Below are 12695 nucleotides of genomic sequence, written 5' to 3'. Positions count from 1 at the left end.
CAAAGACAACCTATCAAATGTTGAAACTGAGACTTTTTTCTTGAACAGTGTACACTGATCAGCCATAACATTATGACCACCTGCCTAATATTGTGTACGTCCCCCTTTTGCTGCCTAAACAGCCCTGACCCATTGAGGCATGGACTCCACTAGACCTCTGAAGGTATGCTGTGGTATCTGGCACCAAGAAGTTATCAGCAGATCATTTAAGTCCTGTAAGTTGCAAGGTGGGGTTTCCATGGATTGGACTTGTTTGTCCAGCACATCCCACAGATGCTCGATTAGATTGAGATCTGGGGAATTTGGAGGCCAAGTCAACACCTTGAACTTGTTGTTGTGTTCCTAAAACCATTCCTGAACCATTTTTGCTTTGTGGCAGGGCACATTATCCTGCTGAATGAGGCCAATGCCATCAGGGAATACCGTTGCCATGAAAGGGTGCACAGGGTCTGCAACAATGCTCTGGTAGGTGGTACGTGTCAAAGTAACATCCACATGAATGGCAGGACCCAAGGTAGTCCTGTCACCGGTTCACCGCTTTTCCTTCCTTGGACCACTTCTGATAGATACTGACCACTACAGACCAGGAACACCCCACAAGGGCTGCAGTTTTGGAGATGCTCTGACCCAGTCGCCTAGACATCACAATTTGGCCCTTGTCAAAGTCACTCAGATCCTAAAACTTGTCCAGATCACTTTTGAGGACAGAATGTTCACTTGCTGCCTAATATATCCCACCCACTGACATATGCTATGATAATGAGATTATCAGTGTTATTCACATCACCTGTCAGTGGTCATAATGTTATGGCTGATCGGTGTATGCCCACTTTGAATTTGATGACAGCAACACGTTTCAAAAAAGTTGGGACAGAGGCAATAAAATACTGTAAAAGTTGTGTAATGCTAAAAAACATAATCTGATGGAATATCACACAACTAATTAGGTGAATTGGCAATAGGTCAGTACCATGATTGGGCATTAAAAGATCATTCCAGAGTGGATCGGTCTGTCAGAAATGAGGATGGTGAGGGATTCACCACACTTTGAAAGGCAGGCAAATAGTGCTTTTCACAATGTTTCACAACGTAAAATTGTAAAGAGTTTGGGGATCTCATCATCCACAGTACATATCATCAATAAAAGTTTCAGAGACAGTTTCAGAGAAAATTTGAAATAATTTTTGGGAATCTCCCAGACTAAAGTGGAGAGGGACTATCCAGCTTCTTATCAGACATAGTTCAGAAGCCAGCATCCATGATGGTATGGGGGTGCATTAGTGCACATGGCATGGGTGACATGCACATCTGTGAAGGCACCATTAATGCTTAACAAAATATAAAGGTTTTGGAGCAACAAATGCTGCTCCAAAATCTGCTCCAATACAAAGTATTTTTCAGGGAAGGCCTTGCTTCAGAAAGACAATGCCAAACCACATTCTGCACGTATCACAACAGCATGGCCCTGCCTGCAGTCCAGACCTTCACCCTTTGAAAACATTTGGCGCTTTATGAAACGGAAAATACGGCAAAGGAGACCGCGAACTGTTGAGCAGCTGAAATTCTTGCCTGAAATCAGGCAAGAATGGTAATACATTACACCCTCAAAACTACAGCAATTGGTCTTCTCAGTTCTCAAATGCTTCGAGTATTGTTAAAAGAAGAGGTGATGCAACACAAATGTGTAGAAATGTGTTGCTGGCATCAAATTCCAAATGGACATGTTTTTTTCCCAAAACCTTTTTAGGCAGGTGGTCATAATGTTATGGCTGATCAGTGTATACTGTTCAAGAAAAAAAGTCTTTGTACTATTTTCAATAAAAAATGCATTTAATGCAGCATCCCGACATTTTTGGAAATAGGGTTGTACTTCCACAAGGAACACTCCATTCAGTGAAATCAAGATTTCCTTTCCTGTGGTAGTAAAAGCTAGCGTACAGTAGGCATGGAAACACAGGACCCCCTGCACCGTGAGGAACTGGGAGGTTTCTATAGTGATTTGGCAGAACACAGCCCCATTCAAAAAAAAATAATTCATTCAGGCCATGGTGTAGGTAGGCTTGGGGGTATAATGTGTAAACAACACTGAGAATAGAAATGTGGTTTCATTCATATCTTTTTTTAAAGTTTCTGTCTTCTTTTAATGAATGCAGTTCAGAGCAGTAGGCCCTGTCTCCACTTCCAACCCGTTAGCAGTTTTGGCTCTACAATCAAGAGCTCAGGAGAGTAGATGGGGGACAGACAAATACATCAACAGACACACGGCATGTAGTCTCCTGAGTAACTACAGAACATGGACCAAGGCTCACCAGAGCTCGCTCATTATTTTCTGCCTCATTTAATCCTTTAGCTAAAGGATGGCACACAGTTTGTTGAGGAACTACTGCGAACAGCAGTGTTCTCATGTAACGCGCAGCCACTGTACTTTCTGCTCTGTGTTCCAGCTACATGGATTTGTCCATGTAGCGTAGAGAAGTCAAACAGCTACCGCTGCAGTCAAAATAACATGTGACCTAACAACAGACCAAACTGTGGAAGTCGTTGTCGATTTCAGAAAATGTCCCCCCACTCCTCCTTCAGACTGACGGCTCAGCTGTCAGTTCGGCTGTATTGTTCAAGTACCTAGGGATGACCATCTCCCACAACCTCAAGTGGGAGGACACCACAGTGATTATTGAGTCGCACCAGCGAATGTACTTTTTACTGCAGGTGAGAATCAGCCATCCAAATCTGGTTTTACACTATACCGCTAGTGGCACCTTTTGACCACATCAAATTCGGAGAATGCGCCTTGGGAATAAAGGCTTATATAATACTTTTCCTTCAGACTCTTCTGCATCGCCATTGAAATTACAACCAGGCCTCTGTGGTTCTCCACTGCCTATAGGGGGTTACTCCTCACTCCCCCAGTCAGAGGCTCCCTGTTGAAATATGCAGCAGTTTCCTGTAGTGTTGAAGCAGTGATAATCAATACTTGGCTACTGGAGGGCAAAGACTTTTAGCCTTTGGAATCACGGTTTGACTTCTGGCCAGCGGAGGTTAAGCACGGCTGTGTTTGCTATACATGACTGGAGATAGGGAGTATGTGTCACCACGTCTTGGTGATTCTTTTTTTAGCTTCGTTTCAGAGCCAGGTTGGGGTATTTCTCAGCATCATAGGTACTCAATTAAAAACACGTTAAGGCAATCTCACAACGGGGTTATATAAGAGGGTTCAAATGAAGTGCTAACCTTTTCTGATGTAACCATCCGTTAAAACATCTGATAGATCCTCCTATCTCTAGCTGTCCTGACTAATATGATTATCACTGTGATATAATAAGTCCATCCAATATAACAGCCTGCATGGTCTGGATGGTCCTCAGTTGCCTGGCCCATCTGATTACAGTAATCCAGACCCCTCAGCTGGCCCTGTTAAAGGGCTCTATCTGGCACTGGGCCTCTCTGTGGATAAGATAAACGGTCTCCTGTCCTTATATAGCCTTCGGCCAGGCTGCCAGCCGCACAGACAGCCAGCTCTATTCTACGCAGTATAGCGGAGGTGGTTCAGCTTGCTTGATGAGTCGCCTCGCCTGGAAAATATTTATTTATTGTAGCCCCGAAGCAAACATCCAGTTCAAGTCAACGGTAGTGTTGCCTACCGATTTGATTCACCTTTTTGCGGTCGCAGTGCCGAGCTAACTGCTTGTTGACGTCACAACCGTGAGCGAGCTTCAAACACGTAACATGCCTGACGTGCAAAGCTTGGTTGAAAAGTCCACACAAAAAAAAGAAGAAAAACAGCCTTCGTTTTTTTTTTTTGGGGTGTAACTCAGCCCCGCACCATGAGGAAACTTTAACGTTTCTGATCAAGGCTCAGTGAGACAAGGAAACAGGGCAAGCCAAAAACATTGTCTTGTCGCAGTCCTTTTACAGACCGAGTGGCCGTTGCTGTGCGCCAAAGGGCTCAAATGAGGCAGAATAATGAGGGAGCTCTGGAGAGCCCTGGTCCCTGTTCTGTGGTCACTCAGGGGACTAAAGGCAGCGTGTCTGTTGATGTGTTTCTCTTTATTCCTCCACCCTCAGTAGCCCTCTCTGCTGTGGAGCCGCTGGCATTAACAGGGGACAGGATGCGTTAAGGGAGGGGATACGGCTTACCGATCCAATCCGCCGTCATTAAAACTAGAGCTGAAACCTTGAAGACTGCCACTATTCCCGTGCCAAACGAGTACCGTCGACAACCTCTTTAAAAGTGTTTCAGGTACACGGTGCAAGATGAAATCAAAGGAAGACGTCACCGTGTCCTGAATCTGATTGGAGAGGCAAGATGTTCCAGGGCCTGAGCAGTCGCTAATTAGGTGAAATCAGGGGTTTCCAATGCAGAGCTTTCATCCATCCAGTGACGTCAGAGCAATCATTAATTTAAAGAACGTGGAAGGGAGGATTCATTTTGAAGTAGGCCAATTCAAGTGGGGCATGTTTTCAATGGGTCCGTTTTCCTTCCATGTTATGCCTCATTGAATCTACACAATCCTTGGCAGAGTGCAGGCCATCCGGTCTCGGACACAACCCCTACTAGAGCCGGGTTTTATCTATCGTCCTGAATCAGCCTGTATGACTAGAGAGACAGAATGAATCAACATCCATCCCACTGCTACACAACAGGGCTTCCCTCACCAGAGAGACTGCTGTGATGGAACACAAGAACCTAGAAGCAGAGGATCACAGCTCTCCAGACTGTGTTGAATAGGATGTGACAAACGACAGGAAGGAAAGAAGTGGACCAAAAAGAAAGAAAGTGAAGATGGAAAAGTGTGGATTCCAGCCCAAAAAACACTGGAGGGTCTGGCATTTCCTTCAGCTGTGAGGCTTGGGGGGATAATTAAATTAGCTGTTGTTAATTACCTGGCCTGCACAGCCCATTTGAATCACAAATTTCCTTTAATGAGAGTGTTGCATTTATAATAAATTGGACATGGAAAACACAGACTGAACAAAAACAAACCTTTGTTTGCTTAAAGCTAGCTCCTCTATGGCTACACATCAGCTGGATTTTATAGGTCCACTATAGTGTTAGCATTGACTGCCAGAGACACTAGTGGGAGTGATGAAAAGAATCTTGGTACAAGTCGAGTCGTTCATCTCAACTATACAGACGTCATCCCCGCTGGCCCACACATTTTCCAATGTGCTTGCCAAAGCTCTCCGTCAAGCAGGCCTTTCATCCAATAAACTGAACCATTGCATAGCTCTGCTTCTAAAGGTGGCATGCAAGCTTCTGTTGGTTGTTTCCTGGCTAAACGTAGCTTAAACCGGCTGGCACAGGCACCATGGCAACGGGAGCTGCAGCAAAACAATGGTGCTCTTGTGGTGATTTGAACAGTGGAAGTGGGGGAACTGGGTTCACTTCTCCTGGACTGGAAGTGTTTGTCTTTCTGGAGCTGTTCATTATTGCAGTGCTGATCTGGTTCTCCCACCAAGGGGACTTGTGAGCAGAGCTTCTGTCTAGCAATAACTAGAGCAAAAAAACCAGGCAAGGCAAACTAACATAAGCCTAGATGCTGAGTAGATTGTTCATAATTGTGGATCGGCACTGAAAATGTATTTAGCCAGAGTGGCTATTAGCGAATATGTCAGACGTATTTTATTTGCTGATGGTAATAGGCATGCAATCATTGGTACTCAACAAAACAATACTTTTTGATATCCAGTAGGCCCTATATATATTACAGTTTTTGATGATTTTTGAACAAATATAAATAAAACCTATCAAAGGAATATAGTATTTTGTAAATGGGTCTTTTGTGCACATCATTATCTTTTCTTCTAGAGTTTCTTTCTACTGTGGTTTCCTGGTAGTAACTGTCATCCGATTATATGAGGGGAAATAAAATGAGTTTACTGGATATTGCTAGGGGCTAACAGGTCTATTATTGGCAAGGGACCCATATGAGAGGTAGCAACTGATTAGATAGAGATGTGTTTCAAAGAAACAGGGTGTCTATTCTTGTGAGCCATTGCCATTTTGCTGGCAGAAAGCTACATATTGATCTCTATTCAGTAAAAAACACATTATTCCAACTAATTGATGAGCAGAAACAAATGTTATGAAATCAAATGAGTTATCGACATGCACTTAATTTATAATTGATCAAATAAAATAAAAAAAGTATATATTATATTTACTGTCATAAATATACATATGATCTCAAAGTGAAAAACTTTTAGAAATGTGTGCCAATTTATCAGGTACACACAGTTAATTCGGAAAGAATTCAGACCCCTTCACGCTTTCCACATTTTGCTATGTTACAGACTCTTTCTAAAATTGATTAAATTGAATTTTTATCTCATCAATCTACACACAATATAATAATGACAAAACAAAAACTATTTTTTCGAATTGTTTGTAAAATGTTTTGGATAAAGTGAGTTTTTTTTTAAGAATGCACTGTAAGTCAGATGCATCCTGTGTACTTTGACCTTGGAATCCACTGTGGCAAATGAATTTGATTGGACGTGATTTAGAAAGGCACACACCTGTCTACATAAGCTCCCACAATTCACAGTGCACGTCAGAGCAACAACCAATCCGTGAAATCAATGAAACTATTTGTACACATCCAAAAAAAGCAATGCCACTCTAACTGAGCTTCAGAGATTCTCTGCAGAACCTTCCAGAAGGGCAGCCATCTCTGCAGCACTACATCAATCAGCCTGTAATGATGAAGTGGACTGCCTCCAATCCAAAGGTCATGCACTCACATTCTCTATATTTGACCCAGGCTCCTAAACACCCGTACAGACCCCACGGAGAGCCAAGGCTTCTCCATTGCAACGTGAGGGGCTGGCATTTCAGTACACAGTTGGCAAAGACCTGCTCCATGTACAGGTCATATGAACTGCTCACAAAAACAATTTCCGGTGGATTTTGGTACACCAGGAAATGCATCACTCTTATGTTAATTGTGTGTTCATGAGTCAATGCTATTGGTGATACTATTTGTCTCATCTTGCTGGCTGTCCGATAGTCCCTACAGTCAGGTATAGCAATGTGCAAGTCGTAATATGACTGGCCACCATGAAACCACCTGTGCGACTCACACACACACACACACAGTTATTCATTTTATATTGATGAAGGAAATCTTGATGGTGTAGTAGGCTACAGCTTGGGGGATTAAAGAAGGAAGTCCTTTGTGCTCTGCATGAGCTCTCATATTAGCTATGCTATACAGATGACAGACGGTATGTAATTTACAGCGCTGCATTACGCTGTCAGTGATGTCAACCTAACAACACACTTATAACGCACTTGTTTACAGTTGCACGGCGCGGCTAATTCAATACACAAGACGTCGTGGGACTTCTTCAGGGTGAATGGGTTTCAGCCCTGTCATTGTAGAGGCTCCATTCAGTGCTCTAGTCAAATGTATTTTTGGGTTTTTGTTCATTTTAGAGAAGCGTTGCTTTACACACCATGTGCTAGAAAGTGGCTCAGAGCGTGTGTTCTGCCATGGTTCTATGAATTTATGATGCCGGCTGGTTGTAAAGGGATGTGGATGCATATCCAAGTTTGTGAACAGGATACATCAATTCCAATGAGAAGCAGGGCTGTTGCCAGGAATCCTGGGGCCCCTGAAAAGACATGCCTGGGCTCCCTCACTTATAGACAACACTGATATCATTACGATCAGTCGTCGCTCCCAAGCCAGGGCCCCGTGAATCATACCCGACTCACCCTGCATTAGCTACGGCCATGAGGGGAGAGGTTCTGTATGGGTGCTCTGTTTTGCTGCAAATGTTTGCCTGAGTATTCACGTGTATCCGCGTGTGTGTCTGTGTGTGCACGTGCATGTTTCCGTTGCCTTAATAACCCTACCCCCCCCCCCCCCCAACCCCCATGCGCAGCATCACGGTCGCCAGCGGGTCTTGCGGGCAGAAATCGGGTTGATTTGGTTTAGGAGACAGCGGTATCCTCGCATGTGCTTACTTTGAGCCTGGGAGCAGACAGGGCAATGAAATCAGTGCTATCTTGGAAAGGAGTCGTGCCGAGACGTTCCTTTTCAGTCTGCGTTTCGTAATTATCGCGTACACCATCTGTTACCACCAAGCATATGACAAGGTGTGGTGGAGGGAGAGGATCTGGGCCAAAGCTGAGAGACTGTGGCAGTGGAATTGTTTCATGTCGGTCTGGGGGGGTGGGGGGCGTTGAGGGGGCTGGTGTGTGGGCATGTGTCTGTGCCTTGGTTGTGAATAGGTGTATGAGAGGGAGAAAGATAGAGAGTGACGAGAGAGTTATTTTTAGACCTATGTTGCTTGCCCAGGGGAGCTCATGGAACATCACCTTGCCTGGAAGGGCTTGTTTAGATTTGAATGAATAGCCAACAGGGGAATACAAAGACACATAGAGAAACATATTACCCATTGTAGCTGTCTCACGACCAAAGCCACAGTGTGATCCAATTCAAGATAATAGAAAGCAGGAAATATCATAACCATACCATCATTCTTTAGAAAGGTCCTAGTTTTTGAAAGAAATGTAAATTTTATGTCCATTAAAATAACATCAAATTGATCAGAAATACAGTTTAGACACTGGTAATATCAGAAATGACTACTGGAGCTGGAAATGGGAGATCTTTTATGGAATATCTACATACAGAGTGTACAGAGGCCCATTATCAGCAACCATCACTCCTGTGTTCCAATGGCACATTGAGTTTGCTAAAGTTTATAATTTTAAAGGGCTACTTGATCATTACAAGACCCTTTTGAAATTATGTTAGCACAGCTGAAAACTATTTTAGGAACCAAAAAATTATTTTTGACTAGTTGAGTATCTGGAGCATCAGCAATTGTGGGTTCAATTACACACTCAAAACGGTCAGAAACAGAACATTCTTCAGAAACTTGTCAGTCTATACTTGTTCTGATAAAGGAAGGCTATTCCGTACGAGAAATTGTCAAGATACTGAAGATCTCGTATATAATGTTGTGTACCACACTCTTCACAGAATAGTGCAAACTGGAACTAACCATAGAAAGAGTGGGAGGCCCTGGTGCACTACTGAGCAAGAGGACAAATGCATTGGTGTCTAGTTTGAGAAACTGATGCTTCAACTGGCAGCTTCATTAAACAATAACTGCATAATACCAGTCTCAATGTCAAGAGTGAAGAGGCAACTCTGGGGTGCTGGCCTTGTAGGCAGAGTTGCAAAGTAGTAGCTACAGTGGGGAGAACAAGTATTTGATACACTGCCGATTTTGACTGCAGGTTTTCCTACTTACAAAACATGTAGAAGTCTGTAATTTTTATCATAGGTACACTTCAATTGTGAGAGACGGAATCTAAAACAGAAATCCAGAAAATCACATTGTATGATTTTTAAATAATTAATTAGCATTTTATTGCATAATGGCTGGGACCACAGGACGACTGCACCGTATTGAGAGGAGGATGGATGGGGCCATGTATCGCGAAATCTTGCCCAACAATCTCCTTCCATCAGCTAGGGCATTGAAGATGAAACGTGGCTGGGTCTTTCAGCATGACAACGACCCGAAACACACAGCCAGGGCAACTAAGGAGTGGCTCCGTAAGAAGCATCTCAAGGTCCTGGAGTGGCCTAGCCAGTCTCCAGACCTGAACCCAATAGAAAATCTTTGGAGGGAGCTGAATGTCGATATTGCCCAGTGACAGCCCGGAAACCTGAAGGATCTGGAGAAGGTCTGTATGGAGGAGTGGGCCAAAATCCCTGCTGCAGTGTGTGCAAACCTGGTCAAGAACTACAGGAAACGTATGATCTCTGTAATTGCAAACAAAGGTTTCTATACCAAATATTAAATTCTGCTTTTCTGATGTATCAAATACTTATGTCATGCAATAAAATGCAAATGAATTACTTAATCATACAATGTGATTTTCTGGATTTTTGTTTTAGATTCCGTCACTCACAGTTGCAGAGTACCTATGATAAAAATTACAGACTTCTACATGCTTTGAAAGTGGGAAAACCTGCAAAATCGGCAGTGTATCAAATACTTGTTCTCCCCACTGTATATCTCAGAGTGGCCAATAAAAAGAAAAGATTGAGATGGGCAAAAGAACACAGACACTGGACAGAGAACGACTACAAAAAATTGTATGGACAGACAAAGGCAGAACACAAAGAAGAACATTCGTCAGAAACAGACCTAATGATAACTAATCTTTCAAGCATGGTGTAGGCAATGTGATGGTCTGGGGGGTGCTTTGGTGGTGGTAAAATGGGAGATTTGTACAGGGTAAAAAGGATCTTGAAGAAGGAAGCCTATCACTCCATTTTGCAATGCCATGCCATTCCCTCTGGACAGCAGTTGATTGGAGCACATTTCCTCCTACAACAGGACAATGACCCAAATTATGCAAGAACTATTTAGGGAAGAAGGAGTCAGCTGATATTCTGTCTATAATGGAGTGGCGAGCAAAGTCACCAGATATCAACCCTGTTGAGCTGTTGTGGGAGCAGCTTGACCGTATGGTACGTAAGAAGTGCCAATCAAGCCAATCCAACTTGTGGGAGGTGCTTCAGCAAGCATGAGATGTAATCTCCTCAGATTACCTCAACAATTTGACTTCTAGAATGTCAAAGGTCTGCAAAGTTGTAATTGCTGCAAATTATGGATTCTTTAACGCAAAATTTGAAGGACACAATTAAAAGAATTCTAACCATGTAAATGACTATATTTCCTATTCATTGTGCTATATTTCCTATTCAAACTAATTTCATGTTTGTTTTCATGGAAAACAAAGACATTTGATCCCAGACAAGTGATCCCAAACTTTTGAACAGTAGTGCATTTGATATTTATTTTAATTAAAGGCAGTATGATATACTGGCATATATAGCTCCAAAAATTATTAAGAGAACACTGCTCCTCTTTCAGAAGTGTTCAATTTGCAGTGGTCTCTTAATTTTAATCCTTCTGTTCCTCACTCAAAACCTTCCTTTACAACTTTTTTGGAAAGGAAAGAAAAAGGTGCAGTGGTCTTTTAATTTGTTCCGGAGCTGTGTATATAGTAAATGTGTAATTTTTGTTTATAAAGCCTTTTAGCACAAGTTCCTGCACTATCTAACACACTACTGAAGCTCTGTTTCTCTTATCTACGGGTGTAGAAGCTCTGTTTCTGGTGACCACTAGTGTAGAAGCTCTGTTTCTCGTGACCATGGGTGTAGAAGCTCTGTTTCTCGTGACCATGGGTGTAGAAGCTCTGTTTCTCTTGACCATGGGTGTAGAAGCTCTGTTTCTCGTGACCATGGGTGTAGAAGCTCTGTTTCTCGTGACCATGGGTGTAGAAGTTCTGTTTCTCGTGACCATGGGTGTAGAAGCTCTGTTTCTCGTGACCATGGGTGTAGAAGTTCTGTTTCTCGTGACCATGGGTGTAGAAGCTCTGTTTCTCGTGACCATGGGTGTAGAAGCTCTGTTTCTCGTGACCATGGGTGTAGAAGCTCTGTTTCTCGTGACCATGGGTGTAGAAGCTCTGTTTCTCGTGACCATGGGTGTAGAAGCTCTGTTTCTCGTGACCATGGGTGTAGAAGCTCTGTTTCTCGTGACCATGGGTGTAGAAGCTCTGTTTCTCGTGACCATGGGTGTAGAAGCTCTGTTTCTCGTGACCATGGGTGTAGAAGCTCTGTTTCTCGTGACCATGGGTGTAGAAGCTCTGTTTCTCGTGACCATGGGTGTAGAAGCTCTGTTTCTCGTGACCATGGGTGTAGAAGCTCTGTTTCTCGTGACCATGGGTGTAGAAGCTCTGTTTCTCGTGACCATGGGTGTAGAAGCTCTGTTTCTCGTGACCATGGGTGTAGAAGCTCTGTTTCTCGTGACCATGGGTGTATGAGCTCTGTTTCTCGTGACCATGGGTGTAGAAGCTCTGTTTCTCGTGACCATGGGTGTAGAAGCTCTGTTTCTCGTGACCATGGGTGTAGAAGCTCTGTTTCTCGTGACCATGGGTGTAGAAGCTCTGTTTCTCGTGACCATGGGTGTAGAAGCTCTGTTTCTCGTGACCATGGGTGTAGAAGCTCTGTTTCTCGTGACCATGGGTGTAGAAGCTCTGTTTCTCGTGACCATGGGTGTAGAAGCTCTGTTTCTCGTGACCATGGGTGTATGAGCTCTGTTTCTCGTGACCATGGGTGTAGAAGCTCTGTTTCTCGTGACCATGGGTGTAGAAGCTCTGTTTCTCGTGACCATGGGTGTAGAAGCTCTGTTTCTCGTGACCATGGGTGTAGAAGCTCTGTTTCTCGTGACCATGGGTGTATGAGCTTTGTTTCTGATGACTGCGAGTGTTGAAGTGCATTCCTATAGGGTGGCAGGTGTGCCCAATGTGGTGGTTAGAAAGGTCTAGATTATATAGGAGATGCTGGCTTTAAAGATGCACACAGGGATTTTTGGCAACGGATGTAAAAGAGCTGCTGTCAAGAGCAACATGGTCCCCAAGAATTATGTACCATGTAATTTATCTGGGTTTATATGCTCCATGTCATGAAAACCACAGGCTTTCCAACATGGAATGTGTTGGCTAACTGAGGTATGATAGTGTTTCTACTTATAGATTAAACAAATATAAACAACATATTACAAATCCAGACCAAAATGGGAGGTTTATTAATACATAGTTATTCGCGAAAGACTCAGACTGCATCTTTAAGTCAAGTGCTCCCAGGTGCCTTGTGTTA

At 43.4% G+C, this 12695-nt stretch overlaps 1 protein-coding gene across 1 annotated transcript; it reads right to left on the bottom strand.

The window, feature by feature from the left end:
• Positions 1–11122: 11122 nt before the first annotated feature.
• On the bottom strand, positions 11123–12316 carry LOC117593749 (sex-determining region Y protein-like). Its single transcript, XM_034289908.1, has one exon. The coding sequence runs from the start codon at positions 12314–12316 to the stop codon at positions 11123–11125; it is 1194 nt and encodes a 397-aa protein (XP_034145799.1).
• Between the last annotated feature and the right edge of the window lie 379 nt (positions 12317–12695).

This window comes from Esox lucius, chromosome 22 (assembly GCF_011004845.1).
Source record: "Esox lucius isolate fEsoLuc1 chromosome 22, fEsoLuc1.pri, whole genome shotgun sequence".
Classification (NCBI taxonomy): Eukaryota; Metazoa; Chordata; class Actinopteri; order Esociformes; family Esocidae; genus Esox; species Esox lucius.
This window is presented reverse-complemented; position numbering and strand designations above follow the sequence as displayed.